The sequence below is a fragment of the Epargyreus clarus genome, unplaced genomic scaffold, assembly GCF_041222505.1.
Source record: "Epargyreus clarus isolate Ecla_fem2 unplaced genomic scaffold, WU_Ecla_fem_2.2 ptg000005l, whole genome shotgun sequence".
NCBI lineage: Eukaryota > Metazoa > Arthropoda > Insecta > Lepidoptera > Hesperiidae > Epargyreus > Epargyreus clarus.
Genome location: NW_027332213.1, coordinates 7,423,306 through 7,447,597, shown reverse-complemented (window position 1 = coordinate 7,447,597; position 24,292 = coordinate 7,423,306). Strand labels below are relative to the sequence as shown.

At 35.2% G+C, this 24,292-nt stretch overlaps 1 protein-coding gene across 2 annotated transcripts in view; it reads left to right on the top strand.

The window, feature by feature from the left end:
- Nucleotides 1-24,292, top strand: part of LOC140758013 (lachesin) — a 139,082-nt gene that overhangs the window by 65,564 nt on the left and 49,226 nt on the right. For both annotated transcript variants that reach the window (XM_073093957.1, XM_073093956.1), the window contains exon 2: nt 1,472-1,705. In XM_073093957.1, the coding sequence (XP_072950058.1) occupies nt 1,576-1,705 (130 nt within the window). In that variant the 5' untranslated portion in view covers nt 1,472-1,575. The remainder of the gene's footprint in view (nt 1-1,471; nt 1,706-24,292) is intronic.

Genomic DNA, 24,292 nt, shown 5'->3' with positions numbered 1-24,292 from the left:
CAATAAAAAATGAGTCTGACACCCATTGACATATTTTTTTTCTATGCTGACACCGGATGACATTTTGACTTTTGCTGTTTGCTTTGCTGTCTTATGAATTTTCGATCAGGACACGTGACCTGACGCGAGTTTAACATTTTTTACCCATCATAAAAAGCACACAACGCGGCTAAAGAAGATTTCATTTCAATTACATATGTATAGGCATGGGGCAATATAGGTATGGGGAGTTAGGAAGCTAGTTGCTGAATATTATGATAATGTAAGTGAGATATCTCATGCTTATTCGATATTCGAATGAATCTTGAATTGGATACGTGTTTACGATATCCAAGTGGCTTTATTCATCTTATTCAGAACCTCTGTCACTCAAACGTAACGTAGCGAATGAAAAACAATTACTTGTTGAAGTCAACTTAATGGAAGTTGTAACTTTATTATAGAACATCTACTATGTACCTACATACGATTATATGACTAACAACTATTAATAGTAAGCTCTAGAAATAAATTACTGATTATTAGGATGAATGTATTTGTACCTACTAATAATAGTAGGTATGAGCTTTTTAAAATAAAATTTGATATTTGTCTCAAATAAAATAGCTTTAATGATATGTTACAGTTATTCGTTATTCTAAGCTGAATTTTAGAGCATTGTGCGTCTAGATGCATTCAATATTTAAATGGGTCTGAAAAAAAGAAAATTTCACTAGAAATTTATCATTAATATTATTATGGGTTTCGAGAAGCACTGTCAGCAATTTTGTCGTATGAATAGTAATACAAAGAAAGAAGCATAATTACTTAATCTATCTTTTTTGGGGGAATTACAGAGATGGAAGCGCTGACAACTGGATATTAAATGGGCCGAATCTGGTAGATGTGTATAAAAATGCTAGCTTTCCAGTTTTAAGCACCGAAAATAAAGCTTAAGTGTTCTATGGGCCTTGTTCGAGCGCTGTCATCGATTTGTGAGACGGTTATATTATTGTATCGACGCCATATTCAAATTTCTATGGAGAGTAAGCTCTTTGATGTATCGACTCGGTTTCGCTTCACTACTTTCGTTTGTAAGCTTTAAAAAGTATTTATCGCCCACGGACGGGATTCACAAGCGTTTACCTACATCACACTTAATGCAGCGAACATCATGAAATGTACCGAAACGTTCCGAGAATTTTAAAGTGTAATGAAAATTCAGAAGACAACACAGTTGTAAATAACATCGCGATAGTTGCGTTCCTTAATAAAGACGCAATAAATATACCTCAGAGACTAATTTCGTCTTGGTAAGGATTTTAACATTTGTAATAAATTAAGTTAGTGGGATTTAAACCGTGAGCACGCTGGCATAAAGGAGACGACATTAGTGCACGCTGTAGGTACATTATACCGCTCGTAAACGCTCGGACCATTCTTCTAGCTATCTGTTTACATGCAATAAAGCGAAAATATTTGTTTGTTTCAGATGTGAACGAAGATTTCATAAACAACGTTAGCCCAAATGTGGCTTAAGGAACTGAGACAATAAATTTTAATTTTGAAAGGATTATATAAATAACGGTAACCGGAATGTGTGGGTTTGGGTTGAAGATTAGATGCGTTATGAGGACGGAGTCATCGAGGCACGCACGAGCCGTTTCTATGGAGACCGTCGGGCTACCCCTGATTTCTACCTTTGTGCTACTCACCATAGTTATAGGTCAGTATAACCACAGTATACCGTAGTATAACTTTGTTAGATTTTTTTTTGATGATTTTTCGTATTGTACTAACGTTTTAAGTAAGCATAATTATGATTTAAGGGTAAGTAATATGTATATTTTTCTTGTTTTTCGTTGGAAAATTCACTTTGAGTTAATAAATAAACGTGAAAAATGAAAACATGTAGTTTTTGGGACATAAAATATTATTTTAAAAAATATTCTAATGATATATACTTACTTATTTACTTACTGCGTTGGCGCAACGTCCCAAAGTGAGTCTCAGCCTCCGATACGAAGAGACACCATTTCGGCCTGTCCTGCGCCATCTCCAGCCAGTTATCTACCCGGAGCTCACGTAGGCCCTTCATCACTTCATCTTTCCAGCGATAATAGAATAATAATTCTAATCATATATACATATTGATAATAATACATAAATATTAATGAATATTTGTAACAGAATTCTAAACCAATTTGGTAAAATACATACATGTACACATTTAACGTACAATATGTATGGTCTACGCGGACAATCGCCATGCTCATCAATCATCGGAGCTATACGGATGGCTGATAGATTCAGTTTATTTATTTATATAATAGATAGAGAAATAATAGGCAACATTTGAATCCCCGGCACCCATATTGGAAATATAATACGTATCGATACGTATCGTATGATCGATTTAACGTTGAAACAAATGAAAAAACTTAAAAACTTACTAAATGTTTTTATTACTTATATAAAGGTTTTCTTAATTGTATTTGAAGTTTTTTTATTATATTTGAGCCTGTTTGTCGTTAAGTTGTGTAAGTTGTTTTTGGTCAGCATTGTGAGCTACTTAGATCGTTATTATTCAGAAAATAATATTCCAATGATATATAATTTTACTTCTTAACCTAAATCCTTAAGTACTAAAATTATTAAGAGAGCACATCACAAAGCATTGTTGTAAAAAATTAAGTATTCAGAAACATGTTAACACGGCGCTTAAGCACTGCGAAAACAGGACTATTCATGAATTTTCAGTCGCTGCAAAAGTTATAAAAGCGGTTTTGTAACGTTACATAATAACGGAAAAACAATTTTTGGTTACAAAATGTAACCCGAAAGTTTTGAATATTTTGTACAATGTAAATTTGGATCGGTGCATAAGTAATGTAATCATGACGTCAGGTTTGCACTACAGAAAACGCTTTATAAATATCGTTGTAACTGTAATAGTATAGTTATGATATATAACGCCTTATATTATTATTAGATTAATGATTAACAATTACACACAAATATCACAATAACAATTAGTACTATTATGTATTATTAACTTAAAACTTCCGTTACTAAAACATCTTCGTAAATGCATTGATAATCACATTGTTTCTTATGCCAATGCTATAATATGCCAACAAATCCAGTCAAATAACTAAATTAATTTAACTGAATAACCGTTATGCTGTCCAATGATAACAATTGGGCTCAATGGCTTAACGTGCCCTTCGAAGCACTTAAGCGCGCATGAAATTTAGCCACTAACGGTCACCCGTCCGACTCTCGACCGCGTCCGACATAGCTTAATATTGTAGGTTATGACCTATACAAGCCGTGCTATAAGCGTTACAAAGAGGGGTTTAGTTATTATCATATGCTGTTGTAGAATAATAACTGGAAACTTCCTTTCGTGTCATCAGCTACCACCGCCACACCTATTTCTGCCTAATAACAACAGTGTTAGACACTGCTGTGATCCGTTTTGAACGGTGTGGAAAGGGAGACTTACTTTTCCAAGGCGTTCCAGCTTAGTCCTCAGGGGTAGCTGAGCATCTGTCGCCGACCCTGGTTCCCATCACGTGGTCTGCATGCTCGTCTGCTTCTCGTATATTATAAAAAAAGATAAAAAGATGGTAATAAGATTTTGCATAAAAGAAGCCTTATAGTACATATGATGATAGTTTTAGTTTTATTCGAAAACGGCTACGTTATCATTAGTTGGTTTCAATGTCAATATTGAAAACTATTTTTTTATTGGTATCAGAAGAACGCCTTATTACCGATTACGTGTTGATTAGTTTTCTTTATAAATGATTATAAAGGCACTCGTTTTGAAATACATACTCGTATATTGCGTTTTATTCGTTTCGTATCTTTTTCATATCCGTGAGTGTTTTAAGCAAAACAGAGACGTAGCGAATATAAGACAAATAACTGTTTTAGTGTTGCTTTTGATTATTTGGTTTATTGGTTGGTTGATTGTTATTTGCGTTATAACGGACGGCTAATATATACCAGTAGATTGTAAAATATTCCCAAAATCGAAACGGCGTATATCGATATGATATGATAAACGAGAAGGATTATAAGTTACATATCGGAATATCAGAATCTGTCTAGTTCAGCTTTTTTTATAATATAGCAGAAGCAGACGAGCATGCTGTCCACGTGATGGTAAGTGGCTACTGCCGCCCATGGACATTTGTAATCAACCCCAGATAAGATTACATATTCCTACCTGAGATAGGCCACGGATACTCCGCACCCCTGAGGAGTACGCTGGAACGCCTCAGAAAAGTCTGTCTCCCTTATCATACCCTTCAAACCGGAACACAGCAGCGCCTAACACTGCTGTTATTAGGTAGAAATAGGTGTGGCGGTGGTGCCGCCGGAGTCGAACCACAAAAGGTTTTACCACCTTCAGCTTGTGTTATTTGCACCGAGCCTAACGTATGAAATTCATGATGTGACGTAATGGTTGATGGGTTAATTTAAAAACTGGAATGCAGTAATTCCAACAACAATGCTGGCGCAGTGGCGCGCTCGCTTCCGTCCGTGGGATGTGCACGCTGAATGAGTGTGCGATAGTTATCCTGCGTACTTGTAACAGTAACCTAATTATGGAATGATTCTAAATTTATTTAGTTTAGAAGTGATGGTTGAAACCCGGCTCCTTAATCAGGGGCTCGAGGTTTAAACTCAGGCATACCCCTTTGATTTATCATAGTTATATGCGATTAGAAACGAATTAATTATTATAACAACAAAGGGAACATTGTGAATAAAAGAATACCACTGCGAGTTTAATAAATAAGTTCTCAAAGACGTTTAAAGTCTACGAAATCACACTTTGCCAGCGTGGTGAATTATAGCTTCATACTCCCTCACTCTGAAAAGAGACTCGTGCCCCGCAAAGGGACGAAAAAGGGTTTGACGATATATCTCGATTATTTATATTTTAACCTAATTTAAGATTTCTGCCGTTGTACGTTTACTGCACTACCAATGAAATTGTTATGGGCTCTTATTATATTGGTACTACTCCTGTCCTATTCGAGGTAGAACGGAGAACAGTTTAAAGTCTAAACGCTTCCAGTATTGTTAGCGAATATTATGATGAAACGTGTCATTATAAACTTTTCGTATAGTCGTAGTAGTTCATATGCTAAGTAAATAAAAGTTATGAAATTCTAACCCAGATCTAGAGACGCTTCTAACACGTTTGGAACTAATGGCGGACTGATGAAAAGCTTAATATCCATGCCGCTGCCTCTTTACGCCTCTTTGAAAACATTAATTTCCTCTTCCTGCCAGTGAATAAATTAATGTGAGTGCTCCTAAATGTAGCTGCGAAGTCACTGGCCAGTGCGATTTTCGTCTCTTTCATAGATTTTGCTGTAATTCTTACCGTCCGATGATTTCCACGTCGTTTCACGACTTAACGTTATACGCTCATCCATAAAAGTTTTTAATAGCGTCGTTTCTTTTAACGGAATGGGAATTTTATTTCGGACAGCCGTTTATATTTTTTGTTATATTCCTATTTATAGCTATTGATTGTTTGAGTGCTTTATTAATACTTTGGTAAGTTTTTGCAAGATTTTCTCATAATAAGTAATTTGGTTGAAGATGAAAAAATACTTCACCACAATTTATTAATTGTATTTATTTGAGTAGACGTTCTTTATAAAAATTGTGAAAGGGTACTCCGCTTTTTTACTCATAAGTTACGTGTCACTTTGTTCTAACCATGTAGAGAATAAGGAATGCATTTTAGTTTAAGTATTTTGATAATTTGTCATTACTAAAATAGATAAAATCAAGACTAAATAGAATTGAAATTCTCCCAGTGGTCAATTAAAGTTGCTTTACTATTCCAGAAGATTAATTTGAAACTTCATTTGAGTTATGTCTTATTTTCTGCTATACATATCAGTAACAATACTGCAATCTAAATATACGTAATTTACTTTGACACCGTTTATTAAAGCATACAATATAGGGTTTATATTAAACAACGCTGTAGGCCTTTGTTTTGATATGAGTGAAGTATAAAATATTATGAATATTTCAGTGCAAGGGCACAATATAGTGCAAACGACATTGCTGATGCCATAATTCCAGCAAACGATCTAGGCAGCTGCTAGTGACTGGAGTTACGTGAACTTTGTTACCAACATTTTAGTATTCAAAAACCTTTTAACTGAAACTATCAGGGATATACGTACTGTTTTATAGAGTACTAGCTGACCCGGCAAACGTTGTGTTGCCACATAAATAAAAAAATGTTAAGGGTGAACAACCCTTATCACTTAAGGGTATGAAAAATAGATAGTAGATGTTTCTCAGACCTACTGAAAATGCATATAAAATTTGGTGAAAATCGGTAAAGCCGTTTCGGAGGAGTACGGTAACTAACATTGTGACACAAGAATTTTATGTATACGATAAACTTAGGTTAGGTTATGTTAGTAATTAATATATATTTTTTATATAGAAGTAGCAGACGAGCATGCAGTCCACCTGATGGTAAGTGGCTTCTGCCCCCCATGGACATTTGTAATCAACCCCAGATAGGATTAGATATTTCTACCTGAGGTCGGCCACAGATGCGCCGTTACCCCTGAGGACTAAGCTGGAACGCCTCGGAAAAGTCTGTTTCCCTTACCACACCCTTCAAACCGCTGCTGTTATTAGGCAAAAATAGGCGTGGCGGTGGTGCCACCGAAGTCGAACCACAAAGGGTTCTACCACTTTCAAAATATAGTAAGTTTACGAAAATAATATAACTTTAAAATTCAGACATTCAGATAGACTAAAACCTAGTGGTCGTTAAAAATGTGAAGAAGAATTTAATTTACAAAATACGGATAAATTTTCGTACAAAAAGCAAATTTGTCGCTATAAAGAGATTTAGGTTAAAACGAAAGTAAGATATATAAGGACTCGTGATCGTTTTACCAGTAAAATGCATATTCAGAGCTGCTAGAATAATTCAGAGATGAGAGTTGGAAACCGTCGAGTAACACAATTATTGCCCTGCGGCTGGGCAAAAGCCCCTACTCTATATAATAGAGTTTGAAATATGACCTACTACGCTCTCTATTGTGGGTAGACTAACAAATGACGTTTTTTCTTACATTGTTTTCTTCCACTGAAAAATAAACTTAAGACTTTCTTAAAAAATATTTTTGAGTAGTTAAGAAATTACGAAAATGCAACGTTACAAGTTTTAAAAAAATCTGTAGTTCAATAATAGAGACAATTCCTAATTATATTCGTACGTATATAATATTGGATTAATTATGAACTTCGGTCCCTGAATCTGGGTTTAGATTTCGATTTGAAGGCTAGAATTCGATTTTAATTTCAAGATTTCAATACTAATTTCAATACATGAATTATAGGATTTGCATAATAGGTAAGATGTGTAAACTTAAATATAAAAAGATGTAGTAGATGCATCAGCATAAATGCATTGCAAAAATGCTTGATGGTTGAAGCATTTATCACAAAACTATTTTAAATTCGCTATAACTTCAAATAATCGGTTTGTAAGTGTCAAATTTGACGAAAACGGCTAAAATAGCCTAAGTATAGACTTCACGTTTGGACGCTATCCGGCTGCTCCGTACAGTTTAAAACACGTTTTACTTGACGCAAATTCATGGCCTATTTCAGTTCTAACGCTTTTCTAGCGCATAAATCAGCAAAATGCACCATTCTTCACGCGACGTGCAAATTGTTGCACTTAATGAGCATCTACTGTCTGCAAGCGGTTGCAGTTTGGAGCAACATCGCTCCAGATTCCTATTGCACTATCCACTTGCTATTTCGTTATTTACCAACATTTTCATTGTTTTACTAGGCAGTACCTCGATTCCGTTTGTAAAGATTTCGATTATTAAGTTAGAGTGTACTACAAACTCTTGTGTTTTTTAAATAATGCTTAGTAATTTTGATTTTGGAGCAACATCGCTTCAGATTCCTATTGCACTATCCACTTGCTATTTCGTTATTTGCTAAGAGTTTCATTGTCTTACTAGGCTGTACCTCGATTCCGTTTGTAAAGATTTTGATTATTAAGTAAGGATGTACCACAAACTCTTGTGTTTTTTAAATAATGCTTAGAAATTTTGATTTTGGAGCAACATCGCTTCAAATTCCTATTGTACTATCCACTTGCTATTTCGTTATTTGCTAAGAGTTTCATTGTCTTACTAGGCTGTACCTCGATTCCGTTTGTAAAGATTTTGATTATTAAGTAAGGATGTACCACAAACTCTTGTGTTTTTTAAATAATGCTTAGAAATTTTGATTTTGGAGCAACATCGCTTCAAATTCCTATTGTACTATCCACTTGCTATTTCGTTATTTGCTAACAGTTTCATTGTCTTATTAGGCTGTACCTCGATTCCGTTTGTAAAGATTTTGATTATTAAGTTAGAATGTACCACAAACTCTTGTGTTTTTTAAATAATGCTTAGAAATTTTGATTTTGGAGCAACATCGCTTCAGATTCCTATTGCACTATCCACTTGCTTTTTCGTTATTTGCTAACAGTTTCATTGTTTTACGAGGCTGTACCTTGATTTCGATTGAAACGATTTCGATTATTAAGTTAGGGTGTACCACAAACTCTTGTGTATTTTAAATAATGCTTAGAAATTTTGATTTTGGAGCAACATCGCTCCAGATTCCTATTGCATTATCCACTTGCTATTTCGTTATTTGCCAACAGTTTCCTTGTTTTCGATTATTAAGTTAGGGTATACTACAAACTCTTGTGTATTTTGTAAGTATATATTGTGTAAGTATTTCCTTAAAATTTTGTGTGTAAGGAAGATTTTGTATGTAACATATCGTCATCATATAAAGGTATATAAAAGTATATAAGATACTTTAACAGATTTTATGTAAATTACAAGCTTCTAAGCAAAAATATTCATCGAAAAGGGTAGTAGTAGGTAGAGTGACGTAACGCTTGAACCAACAAACTAAACGAGTAATGTTCATAGTAGGTTATTAACATATTAAAAGATATTAATCATACTTTTCATTTTTATTTTTTTATTTTTTATAATATGCAGTAGCAGTATATGGAGTAGCAGACGAGCATGCAGTTCACCTGATGGTAAGTGGCTACTGCCGTCCATGGCCATCTGTAATCAACCCCAGATAGGATTAGATATTCCTACCTAAGGTCGGCCACAGATGCGCCGCTACCCCTGAGGACTAAGCTGGAACGCCTCAGAAAAGTCTGTCTCCCTTACCACACCCTTCAAAACGGAACACAGCAGCGCCTAAACTGCAGTTATTAGGTAGAAATAGGTGTGGCGGTGGTGCCGCCGGAGTCGAACCCCAAAGGGTTCTACCACCTTAATGTTACTTAACTTTTATTTCGTATTGTTTATTTAATTTTATCTACTTTTTATAACCCTCCAAGTTTGTACTCTTTGTAATTGTTTAGAACAGTAGAGACATTATTAAATGTTAAATTCCACATTTACTTAATCTCTAGCAAAACCATTTTGTTTTATGGTTTTAAGCGTAAATGAGAAAGTTAAATTAATTAAATGTTTATAGTCTCAAACTACGTAATTATTATGAAGTGTTAACTAATAAGTAAAATAACAACTGACTTTTAACAGCTAAAAGACTATACAATAAATAAATTGTATAAAATAATAATACGGACATTAATATAATCCTTTGACTCAATTTAATATGCAAACATATGGAACTAATGAAAAAGATGATTATTATTTGACGATACAAATTTAATTTTTGATTTAATTTGCTTTAACAGATAAACATCAATCAAAGAAAATAATTTACAAAGTTATTTTTGAATGCCAATAAACTACCATTATAACTTTTTTTTTACGAGGGGGAAACGTCGAAAGGTACCCGACGAAGTGGGGGCGACGCCGGGTCATGTAGGATTTTTACCACACTAAAACCCCCCCGGTGGTCGTACTCAACGCTTGTTGGAGAACTCCGGGATATCCGCCGTACACAACCGGAGTCCTCCAAGCGCGATGCCCCGATTGGTCTCAGTCCTGGGGGATACTTTTCGATTCTCCTCCACAATCTGATGTATACGACGAGATACGACCACACATACCGCCGTCCTTCCCGGGGTCGCTTGCTGGATGGATCGAGCTCCCACTCTTACCATCCGCAACCCCGGAAGCCCCCCTTTTTGTCACCTCTTACGACAGGCAGGGGATACCGTAGCCCTATTCTAGTCTCGAAACTACAGGGGGAACCATTATATGTTTCGTTTAATTAATTGAACAGAATATATTTTTACACTCACTGAGTTGTCGTTTGAAAGTATTACTAAAGGAGTAATAAAGTAAGTGTAATGCCTGTAATGTCCATGAGCGATTGCAGTTCGGAGTGTTTGGAGTACAACTGCCCCAGATTCGCCGCGCCGACGTCACAACGCGCACATGCCTTAGCAGATTCCGACTTTAATTGAAAACACTTTATGTTACCTTTTCTTTTAATTGCATTTAGCTTCCACGATTTCATTCCTTACCTAAATGGAAAATGTTTAATGGCTTTTTTAAGGAAAACTATAAAAATAAATGTTGTGCCGTAAAAGTGCAATAAAATCATCATTAGCGACGTCAACGGGTATCTAATGTCTGAAATGGATATAATTAGCACATGGTGGTAAAATTTCAAGTGGTAAGAGGTTACCATAAATAATAATGAGTGTATTTACTTCTAATAACGGTAAGTCAGTAAGTAAGTAAGAGTCAGTATGCTTCGAACGTGGAGGTCCCACCGGTACACCCGTTTCTAACGTAAAGCAGTTCAGTGAAGCGGTGATGTCAGCTGACTTACATACGAGGCGATCTTATCAATCCTTAGGAGTAGCAATGCATTTATGATCGGCGTCAGGTTAGAGCCTGTTCTATATGGCGTTGGTTACAGATGTCCATGAGAGTTAGTGACCACGTATCATCAGGTGAAAAACTCGTTAGATCTTTCATTTCAATTGTAGAAAATAAATAATTGCTATTAGGTGGTAGAACCCTTTGTGGTTCGACTCCGGCGGCACCACCGCCACACCTATTTCTACCTAATAACAGCAGTGTTAGGCGCTGCTGTGTTCCGGTTTGAAGGGTATGGTAAGGGAGACAGACTTTTCCGAGGCGTTCCAGCTTAGTCCTCAGGGGTAGCGGCGCATCTGTGCCCGACATCAGGTAGGCTAATTCTATCTGGGGTTGATTACAGATGTCCATGACCGGCAGTAGCCACTTACCATCAGGTGGATTGCATGCTCGTCTGCTACTCCTATATTATAAAAGTCTTAGTTTTCTCATAATATCGCCCTCTATACCTGTAATTAAGCAATTTCACATGATTAACACATATAAAAATATAATTCCCACCGAATAAATGTAATTTTATATTGTTTATGCCGTAGTTATTTTAGTGTAGTTAATAAACGTGTATAATGTATATGAGGGTTAGTTTAAGAACGTTTTAGATTTGTTGTTTCTGCCGTCACAAACCTGCGACATGCCTTAACGGATCCCCATTTAATTGAAAACACTCCACGTTACCTTTTCTTTTAATTGCATTTAGTTGCGTTGTATTAAGATTCCATTCCTTTCTAAATGGAAAATGTTTAATGGCTTTGCCATGAAAAGGTGTAATTGCTTTGCCATGAAACAGTAAAAGTATAATATATTTGGCTTATATTGGACACATTTGGAACAATGTTGACCGTTGCCTACTGTAACAGAACTTAGTGCTAAATCAACATATACACTATTTTTTTATCCTACTGCGGAAGGTAATGTTTCTTGAGCGTACGTACTCGTATGTATGTTTCAGTCTTTGGCACATCCTTCAGTCCAAACGGCTAAACCTAAATTTTAACATTTTTTTGGATACGTCCAAATCGTGGAAGGGTCACATACTATATTTTTAGCACTAATATTTTCAGTTTTTATAATAATAATTCTCTAATTTGTTTTTATATGACATCGGATTCAGTTATTTTTTTTTTTTTGGAAAATCGTAGGCTTTGTAAACTAGATCCCGGAGTTCTCCACCAAGCGTCGAGGACGGCCACCGGGGGGGTTTTAGTGCGGTAAAAATCCCACATAACCCGGCGTCGCTCCCACGTCGTCGGGTACCTTTTGAAGGTATCCCCCTCGTAAACAAAAAAAAAAGGCTTTGTAAACTACGAGTATCTTATGTTGTGCAATCATTCAGCTTTCGTTTAATTGCCTTTGTTTGACTTATCTCTGGAGCGGACCCAACTTGAATTGTACCTTAATTATCATTCCCGAATGAAAATTGTTTTACGACCGCAAATAAACACTAAGAGATGCCTTATTTTGTAATTTACTTGAACATTCCTTAAGTATGACATCTGGGGGTAACATTTTAAGTGCGTTTCTATGCTTTGCTGAATACGATATACTACCGATGTCATAAGTAATGTATAATAAATACATTATACGTAGATGTATAGATAGAAGCAAATATAATTTACCTACTTAAGGTGGTACAACTCTTTGTGGTTCGGCTCTTGAGGCACCTATTACTGTTTTACAATGATTGTTTATAAGGCAGTAATAGGCGTTGCTGATAAGTGGCGTTCAAACATACGTCTCAGGGTAGCAACACATTTGTGGCTAAGTTGAGATGAGAGAGTTGGTCTTCAATTACATATTTACTACCAACTACAGAATTTACGGTTAAATGTAACCTTCTGGGGATTAAAACTAAATCCCATCCGAATTCCTGCTACCGACATTCAATCACAGATGCATTCCTACCATCAAGGATTAAGTTAGAAAGCCTCAAAGTACCAAAGTGAGACGTACTCGTGCCTCCCTCCGGATTAGAAACCTAGCATTACAAGGTGTATTGATTTTGATGTTATATGATGAAATATATGTTATATGTTACTTTGAACGGGTGTAGATGCCGGCTGACCAATATATGAGGCCATCTTTGTCCACAAGGTGCATCTGTAATGGGCAATAAGTCGAAGACTTTTTGGAGCTGGTCACTGATGTCCATGGGCGGCAGAGAAGACGTACCTTCAGGTGGAGCGTATGCTCTTTACCACCTCATTACCAATTGTAATAAAAAATCAGATTGTAAAAACCAGTTGGTCCCCGGATAAGTGGCATCAACCAATTTTCACTGCAACAGCGTGGTAGAACATGTTTCAATGTTGCCAAACAAATTAACCTATCAGTGTAATATACTAGAAAAAGTTCTAGAATATTTAACACGTTAAAACCCGCAATAGATTGAAGCTAATCATTGGATTAATTGTATGGAAATTAGTGAACGTACACGAGGTGGGTTTAATGCAATTCTATCAGAATGTAATTATAGGCGTCGATGAGCGTGAAATACTGAATAATTGGAATACGTAATCCGATACTCTCCTGCCAAATACGAAATGTAAATGGTAATAATACGAGTGTATTTTGATTTAAGTTATGCATATTACGGATGCGAAAACAGGCCTTATTTATTGAATATGCATAATAGCGGTTTATAGTATTCATTTACGATGTAAAATGGAATTTTGCTTGAACACTTGCGGAAAAAATTAAACAAATATACAAAGTTATTTATTAAATGTTTATGGTTCTTACAGTAATGTACAGGACAAGCATGGGTTTAATGGCTACTTTTGTCCGAGAGTTAGAGCTTTCTCTGCTAGCTAACCTTAGAAGACGTTAATTTGGAGACTTTACCTAATTATACTTTTTTATAATAATAATGATTTTATAAAAATATTGCCTACCGTAGATAGAAATTTAGTACACAAAATATAAGATAGATTGATTTTGAGAACAATGGACGTTAATCATAGATAACAGATATTGAGTCTAAGATTATATTTTTGTTAATGATAATGATACTGATAGGCAAACCAATGTAGAAAATACCTTTGTATTCTTGTTATGAGTATAAAAGCGAATGAGTTGTGTGTGAGCGAATGTTACAAACGCATTACTGCTATTTCCTCTGGGACAGCAATGTAAATGTTTATGAAGAGCCTAGTTCCATTACGGGAGTATAAAGATTTTTATGAAGAGGCAAATAGCCGAGGTCGCCTTGGATTTAGTTCCGACTGCACTCGGTAACGTACTATTTGCCACTATTGTAACAATAAAGGATCGCTTTTAGTAAACTGTATAGAGTAGTTTGGAGAATAACAAATACCAATAATTAAATATGAAATTAATTGCCCCGCTTAAAAATATATATATGAAAGGAGTATGGTACCTAACTCTAGCGTACCTATAGTGAATTTTGAATTTCGTTGGAGGATTTTCGGTCCTTTTTATACTGGCTGATTTACATATGAGGCAACAATCTTCCTCCTCAGGAGTAGTAGCGCACCAGTGATCGACTTCAGGTTCCTGTTCTACATAGATTTGGTTACAGACTACTAACCATCAGGTAGACTGTACCCTTATCATTAGTGTTTACGTTTTGACAAATATGACTGTTTTACGTATTGGCTCGTATTATTTCCAAGTTTTAACACAATCCGCTAGGGGCGCTGATTGGAAATTGTATGGGCAAATACGTAAACAAATACCAAAACAGTCATATTTGTCAAAACGTAAAAACTCATGGTAAGAGTACAGTACCCTGTACAGTACTGTATACGAGTACTTAATTGTTCATATTACAAAAAAATTAAGTTAATAATGTAGCTAACTCAAATCATTCTACTTGACATTATCCTAGAACCGAGTATACAGTGTGGTATTTAGATCTAGCAGTTTGACTGAAGCTGTGGTTTAAAGGCGTTACAAAGCCTTGGGTCGTCTTGTATTACGTTCCCACACTCTCCATTCCACACGTGGTTAGTCGAAGTGCTCAATGTAGGGATGTTACTGACGGAAATTACCGCTGTAGTCGTGTGCGCTAGTGAATTAAACTGGACAGGAATAGTCTATACGGCGATTCAGCTAGGTGCCTTTACACGAGGTGTTTCGAGCATTGATGCTGATGGGTATTGAGTGCCATAATCTCTCTCTATGTTTCTCTTATTAACCGAGTACATTTTATCCTAGATTAATATTTATACAGATCGATAAAGTACATTAGTGCAGTTGTATTTTAAGGTTGTTTCAGACAACGAAAACGTAAAATATAGGCACAGTTGTGAAAAAAAGATTAGACGATATTTTACAGGAATAACAATACCATTTATAAACATTTTTTTGTGCAAGCTATAATTACGAAAGTTTTAAATATATTAATGAAACTAACTGACTGCTTAAAAATATAGCTTATGTTAATTTTACAATTAAGACGGATCCAACGACACCTCTTATGTTAAAATTCGTCAAGCCGTTTTGGTGGTAGGACGTGCCAAAGAATGAGATAAACAAAGATACATACGCTCGAACATTACCCTCCGCAGTTGGATAAAAATAAACTATGTGTATTTCAATCAATCATTTTGCATGTATTCATAGTGATAACAACAATTCTACGTATAAATTTAGAACTACTGCACTGCATTGTAAAAAGAAGAAAAGTTAAGTATCTACGTATCAAAGTATGTACGTAGTTTATGCTCTACTTTCCTAGCGATCTGATATGCGTGATGTAATGTTATAGTTTGTGCATTAATACTATCCAGAACTCCGCGTCTGGGATCTGATATACGATAGAGTTGTTCTTCAATGTTCGGAATGCATAACTGGAAGGCATAACCCGGTTGTTTTGGATTCGCAGAAGTGACAGGTTATTTTTACCCGACTGCCAAGGAAGGGTTATGTTTTTCGCGCGTATCTTGTATGTTTGTCTTTCTTTATTTGATCCGATCTAACAAACGACTGGATGAATTTCAACAGTTAAGGTGTCATTATATTTGTCTCAATGACCCGAGTGTCCTTAGATAGGTGTTAGAAAAAGAAAAACAAAATGGCGGATTTTTGGCGCGAAATAGTAACACATTTAAAAAAAAAAGTTAACCGAACCTATCGAGTAGGGTATCAAATTAAAGGAAATTAAATGGAGATTATAAAAACATATTTGTATATATATATAAAACAGCAAGGTGACTGACTGACTGACTAACTAAATTACTTTTTAATTTTTCAGAAATCAACGTACAGCCTAAACCAAGGACCTTACAGACCTGTAATTTTGCACATAGGTTCTCTATATAGCGTTAATAAGTACTAAGAAAGGCCTTTTGGAAATTCTACCCTTAAGAGGGTAAAATAAGGGAAAACATTTTTTTTGAAATCCTTTAATTTTGAAGCAACTACTATAAAATTTTGTATTTGGCTTTCTGAATAGGAACAAGTACGCACTAATTTATCCCCCTCCGAAAAATCAACCCCGTAGAGGGTAAAATAAGGGTTAAAAGTTCATTTGAACAATCTTAAATTTTGAAGCAAACACTATGAAATTTTGTATCAGGCTTGTTGGATAAAAATAATTAAATTCATCCTCTAACGAGGTAAAATAATGACCGAAACTTTGATTTACTGAAGTTATATAATTTATAGACCGTAAATGGTGGATTTTTTCGCGAAATAGTCACACGTTTTAAAAATAGTTAACCAAACCTATCGAGTAGGGTGTCAAAATAAAGAAATTTAAGAGGAGATTACACATACATTACATAATTTATCTTATACATAAATCCTCGTGTTAGTTACCGTACTCCTCCGAAACGGCTTCACCGATTTTCACCAAATTTTATACATATACATATTCAGTATGTCTGAGAATCGGCCACTATCTATTTTTTTTACCCCTAAGTGATAAGAGTTGTTCACCCGGCAACACAACGTTTGCCGGGTCAGCTAGTACATATACATTCGTATATACACATCGGGATGACTGTCTGACTAAATGAGTGAGTTGCTGTGCCAGAGATCAACGCAAAGGGAAACCGCTGAACTTAAGCGTGCTGGAATTTTACTCATAGGTTCTTTACATAGCGTAAATGAGCACTACGAGGATAAAATAGGATAATATTGTTTGAACATTTTTTGTTTTTGAAGCAGACACCGACTTTGAAACTTTGTATTTGGTTTTCTGGATAAAAATAATGAAATGCCTATTTCACTGCTTTTGGAAATTCTATTTCAGCCTTTTTGGTGCAGTCGGGTTTTTGATTTTTTAAATTAATTACTTGTAAGTAATCGTGTTTTATTTTTTTAATATAATTGATTCTTAATATATATTTATTTTATTTTTTTAAATAGCAATGTAGATAGTAAGATAAGATTGTAGCTAAGACTGTAAGCTGATGGACATTACGCATGGACCTCTGTGACCCTCTCCGTATATAATAGGTTCTACCTAAAGCTGATTACGGATGTTTTACAACTGAGGACTAGGACTCTTTCTTACTATCAGGATCAAAGCCATCTGTAATGGGCACTAGTGACATAAAGTAACGAATATGTCCTGTAACCCGTGAGGACTAAGTTGGTAAAGATATCTCATGTAATTAACTATGCTGTACCACAAAATACGGAGATAGTAAGTATATCACAAACATGTTACTCTAATGTACCACAACGTAGAAAGAAGAGAGTAGTGCTTTTTTTTATAGTTTAAGAGTAGCAGACGAGCATGCAGTCCACCTGATGGTAGGTGGCTTCTGCCGCCCATGGACATCTGTAATCAATCCCAGATAGGATTAGGTATTCCTACCTGAGGTCGGCCACAGATGCGCCGCTACCCCTGAGGACTAAGCTGAAACGGCTCGGAAAAGTCTGTCTCCCTTACCACACCCTTCAAACCGGAACACAGCAGCGCCTAACACTGCTGTTATTAGGTAGAAATAGGTGTGGCGGTGGTGCCGCCGGAGTCGAACCACAAAGGGTTCTACCACCTTACAGCTTACAGCTTACAGCAGTAAGCCAGATTAGGAGCCACAAGTAAATGTTACGATGGTACCATCGTAGTTTATTTACAAAAGATTCTACAATCTTATTCACACAGCATACGAGTACCAAAAGATTTTACTCCTAATTATAAAGATTTTAAATATACCTAAGTACAAATTTTCCGACGCTTTTCATACATTGATATAAGCCTAAGTACATACATTTATAGGAAGTCTATAGAAGGGGTACGATAATGAGAAATGTCCGCGTGGCTGGCTGTTATTAATTTTCATTTGACACAGTCGGGTTGATGCGTGCAGCCTCGCTACATCACAAAGCCTTCTTTGCTGTATTACGGAATCGTTTTAACCTATTATGGTGACGGGAGTGACAAAGTAGGAAGCTTTTTAAGGAACTATATTTTCATATTTGTTTTTATAATATTTAGGTACATTTAACATATTATTTGAGTTTATTTGATGGCTAGTAGAACCAGCATGGTTGGTCTGGGGAGAATAAATTATGGGTTTTGATGGAAGGGTGTGGGCTGACTTACATATGAGACGATCATCTTAATTCTCAGAAGTGGCAACACATGAGATCGGCTTCGGTTTGAACCCATGTTCCTTATAGTCTTGATTAGAGATGTTAGATATCCATGAGCGACAATGACCAGATAACGTCAGATGGATTGGATGCTAATAAAATATTTTACCGAAGCTAATCGACTAAATCTGAACATTTACCTATTTATCTGTATATATTATCAGCAGAAATATTCCACCATGGAATTGTAAGAATATGTCAAGTAAGGATAGTTTCATCTTCCGTATCAATGGAATTATTATGTTATATTTCTTCGTCACCCTGTGTTATTAATTATCGTTTGACAAAGACAGGGTGACGTCTGAAGCTCTGCAATGTGATAAAGTCTATTTACTATTAGGGAATCGTTTTGTCCCTTTATCGTGACGAGGGGACAAAACGCCAGCACTATTAGAGGAAAAACTATTTTGTGTAGGTATTTTAAGGGATAACTGAAGGTGTCTTCTTTCTTAGAATAAAGTTTGTAGAAATCTGAATAAACGAAAAAAGCTCGTAACACTTCTATAATTTTTTTCCTATGAAGGGTATTTTATATGGTAACCATTTTTTTTAATTCTTATCATTAAATGGTACGAACTGATGTGATAGGATTTAATTGATTAAGTTAGGTTGAAGCCTATACGACTTTTATATGAGGTACCATAGATGTATACTATAAAATGAGCTTCGGTTTTACATAAGAGTACAAGATTACAAGATATGCACTGAATAGTTTCTTATAGTATCAAATTATTTCATAACGCTGTTTGATAACTATGCTTACACGATTATATGATTACACGATTTTCATGTAATTATTTTTCTAATTCTTCGTAGTTATTCCTTACCATGAGAATAAACGTAATACCAAATTTTCTATTACATTCCTCCAACGGCGGAAATACATTGATATCTACCAGTTACAATTTAGATGTGTGAGTTACGTATTTTTCGCACGTACTGCTTTCACTATACGCGCAAAGCGGCTTTTTGGTATTGCATACTTATGAACTTAATCTTTTACATTTTTCTGATGTATTAAAATACAGGATTATGGTTAGGTGGGTATCATAATGATTATTGTTAATTAGAATATCTATTAGGTAATATACAGGAGTTATAACGTCTAGGATTAACATGTTATCAATTTCGGCATTGAGACCAACACGACAGATTCTGTCCATCTATACTAATATTATAAAGAGGAAAACTTTGTTTGTTTGATTGTAATGAATAGGCTCAAAAACTACTGGACCGATTTTAAAAATTATTTCACCATTCGAAAGCTACATTATCCACCAGTAACATAGGCTATATATTTTATGTAATATATTTGATAAATAGATTTTGAGGCGGTACAAACTTTGCCGGGTCAGCTAGTCAGTAATAAAGACGGGAAAATTGCTTTATTTTAATCACATTTTCTATATTAAAGGTAAGTATTAACAAGCGAATAGTCTACCTTATTGTACCTATGTGGTCCCAGAACCATGAACATAGAAGAAATGTGCCATTTGTAGTTGATTGATGTGCTGCCTTTGAGATTTGAGTTCGAACCTCCTTCTAAGTATATTATTCGGAATTTATTCGCTTTCGCACAGCCTTTATCACAGAATGCTTATTGATGTGAAACATCTATAGCCGCACGTAAAACCGATTTCTGGCGTGGCGACGCATGCCGTCGCCACGCTATACGATGGTATATATATACAGTCTATATGCAGTAGTGTGTACGGTGTGGCGACGCGTCGCCATGCGCAATCGACTGTGCGATTCTCTCCCACTCGATCTGGCGTTAAGCCATCAATAAATTCGTAAATTTTTGTATTAATGAAAATAAATGTTTATTCAATAAATAGTCATCGTTATCTGGAAAAAAAATCGTAATATTTTATTTTATCATTATAACATATTTAGTTCCTATCACAATATGTTCTTTTCTGCATATTACTTTTACAAAATAATGTCGATGTTTCACATCTGCCAGGCGTCCCGTGACGGCTCACATTTTTTTTTAATCTATCTTAAAATTTTTAATTTGTCTAACGTAGGTTATTACAATACTCGTACTAAGTATGTACGAAGGTAAACACTGTTTATGAGGTATATTATTATATTTTAATTTTGTCGGTTTCATCGGAAAATAATTGTCTGACCCGCATCATTATAAATTACTTTTCCTCGAATAATATTAACAGGGAGTTCAATAATTATAACAAAAAGGATTACATTGGCAGTGTTTGTCTATACAACTACAATCTATATATATAAAAGCGAAAAGATACTCACGTTCAAAACGTATTAATCAAGGTTTTGACTAAACTGCTGAAGCTACAATCATGAAATTTGAAACATAGCTTCATTTTATAATGTAGATGCGCACTAAGAACGGATTTTTTGATATTCCACCGTTAAGGGGGTTAAATGGGGGTTGAAAGTTAGTATGAAAGTCCGTCAGTTTTGAAGCAAACTGGATGAAAATTGGTATTTAGCTTTCTGATTTAAAGTAATAAAAATCTAATCTAAGGGTTTTTCCAAAATCAACCCTAAAAGTGGTTAAATAGGGGTTGACAGCTTTTTTTGAATTTTTCCAGTTTGGATGCCAGCACTATGAAAGTTAGCCATTGCTTTACTGGTTAAATATAATAGGACTTTAGTTCTACCGTTTTTGGAAAATCAACCCTTATGTGGGTAAAATAAGGGTTGTAAGTTTGTATGGAATTCCCCCAGTTTTGATGTAAACTCTATGAAAATCGGTATTTGGGTTTTGGATTAAAAATAATTAAATACTTATTTCACCATTTTTGGAAAATCAACCCTTAAGTTGGTAAAATAAGGGTTGACAGCTTATTTTAAAATTTGCCAATTTGAAAGCTAGCACTATGAAAGTTAGCCATTGCTCTACTGGTAAGATATAGTGAAACTTTAATTGCACCGTTTTTGGAAAATCAACCCTTATGTGGGTTAAATAAGGATTGTAAGTTTGTATGAAAGTCCTCCAGTTTTGATGTAAACTGTATGAAAATCGGTATTTGGGTTTTCGATAGAAAATAATTAAACACCTATTTCATTGTTTATGGAAAATCAACCCTTAAGTTGGTAAAATAGGGTTGACAACTTATTTTAAAATTTGCCAATTTGAAAGCCAACACTACGAAAGTTAGTCATTGCTTTACTGATTAGATATAGTGGAAATTTAATTCTACCGTTTTTGGAAAATCAACCCTTATATGGGTTCGATAAGGGTTGTAAGTTTGTATGAAAGTCCCCCAGTTTTGATGTAAACTGTATGAAAATCGGTATTTGGGTTTTCGATAGAAAATAATTAAACACCTATTTCATCATTTTTTGGAAATCAACCCTTAAGTTGGTAAAATAAGGGTTGACAGCTTATTTTAAAATTTGCCAATTTGAAAGCCAGCACTACGAAAGTTAGTCATTGCCTTACTGGTTAGATATAGTGGAACTTTAATTCTACCGTCCTTGGAAAATCAACCCTAATGTGGGTTAAATAGGGGTTGAAAGTTTGTTGGCAAGTCCGCAGATTTTGAAACAAAGTCTATGAAAATTGGTATTCAGCTTTCTGATTGAAAATAATAGAACACCTATTTTACCGTTTTTGGAAAATCAACCCTTAAGTTCGATTAATAGGGAATATAAATTTATTTTAAAATCCGTTAATTTGGAAACAAGGATTGTAAAAATAGCATTTAGCTTTCTGGTTCAAAATAATAGAGCTTCTTTAACACCATTTATGAAAAATCTACCCTTAAGAAGGTAAAATAGGGGTGGAAACTTCGTTTAGAAGTCCGCGGCTTTTTAAGCAAAGTCTATGAAAATTGTTATTTGGCTTTCTGATTCAAAATACTAGGACACCTATTTTACAGTTTTTGGAAAATCAACCCTTAAGGTTGTTTAATAGGGTATGGAATTTTATTTTAAAATCCGTTTTTTTGGAAACGAGGACTGTAAAAATAGGATTTAGCTTTCTGGTACGGAATAATAGATCTTCTTTAACAAAGTTTATGGAAAAATCTACCTTTAAGAGGATAAAATAGGGCTAAAAACTCCGTTTAGGATTTCGCAGATTTTAGAGCAAATTCTATGTAATTTAGTATTCTGCTTTCTGATTGAAAATAATAGAACACCTATTTCACCGTTTTTGAAAAATTAACCCTTAAGGACGTTTAATAGGGGATGGAACTTTATTTAAAAAACCGTTAATTTGGAAGCAAGGACTGTAAAAAATGGTAATTGGCTTTCTGGTTGGGAATGATAGAACTTTTTAACACCATTTATGGAAAATCTACCCTTAAGAGGATACTCTCTTTACGAAGTTTCTACCCCTATTATACAATAGGGGTAGAAACTTCGTTTAGAAGTCCGCAGATTTTGAAGAAAAGTCTATGAAAATTGGTATTTTGCTTTCTGGTTGTAAATAATATATCACTTATTTTTCCATTTTTTGAAAATCAACCCTTAAGGTCGTTAAATAGGGGTTGGAACTTTATTTTATAATCCGTTAATTTGGAAGCAACCACTATGAAAAATTATCATTAGACTCAATAAAGCATCTGAGTCACTGTTTTTTTAGATCAACCCTTAAGACGGCTATAAAAGGGTGTATGCATTATGCCTTTCTGTTTACCCATCTGTTTTACCCTTTTTAGCAACTCAACCATCAACCCCATTAGGGTACTATTAGTAAAGAAAGTTTCTTAAAAATCCGTTATTGAAGTTACTTCCTTTGGCGTGTCTGAAAAAAGAACATAGGAGAAAAAAGCAGAGAAGTTTAGTGTAGGGCGAAATTCCACGGGCCGACGTAACATATATTTTTAACATGGGAATGTATTGCGTGTGCTGAAGTGCAGAACAGCGGTTTTTTAAGGTTCCGCACCTAAAGGATAAAAACGGAACCCTATTATTAAGACTTCGCTGTCTGTTCGTCTGTCCGTGTGTCACAGGGCTCTATCTCTGGAACTGTAATAGATAGACATTTGAAATTCTTACAGAGGATGCATAACTGTGGCCGCTATAAAAACAAATAATAAAAATAAAAAAAGTTGAACACAAAAAGCAGTTTGTGTTGTATGGGGTCCCTATAGAACACAAACTGCTATTCGATATTTTTCCAACTAACTTTTGAACCGTTAAAGGTAGACAGTTCAAATTTTCACAATGTGTGTACCTTAATGGTTGCCGCAATATTAAATACTAGAAATTAAAAAAAAATGAAAATTTTGGTTCTACGGAACCCTCCAAGTGCGGGTTTGACTTGCACTTGGCCAATTATTAGTAACGCGCAGACCCGCGGGCCACAAGGGAAAGTCGCGGGCCATACACCACCCGTGGGTGTCGGGTTGCCGACCGTTGGTGTTGAATATTATCTTTCAGAAATTTGCTGATAAAGTATCTATTGATGCATATGTACATAGGAATGTTTTTGAAATTCTACTAAGGAGGTAAAAGATGTGTTATATGTATGTATACGGGAATCTTTTAGGTTCGAAGTTTGAAACGTGAAATTTCAGATAACGTCTATTCAGACAAATATACGACAACGTTGAAGGGGTGCAAATTTCATATATGATAATGCGTAAGTTTATTCAATTCAGCCTACATTTTGGTATACTGATTAGGTACATCGCAACTACTTTGGACACACTGCGTGCCAATATTTTGTCCTGCCGTGGGATATGGTTGTGGTTATGCGTGGATTAGTGATGGTGACGTGGTAGATACATAGACCTTGGATTAAAATTTTGGGCTAGAACAGGGCTACCCCGTATCCCCTGCCTGTCGTACGAGACTAAAGGGGGACTTTTGGAGTTGCGGGCGGCAAGAATGGGAGCTCTAAC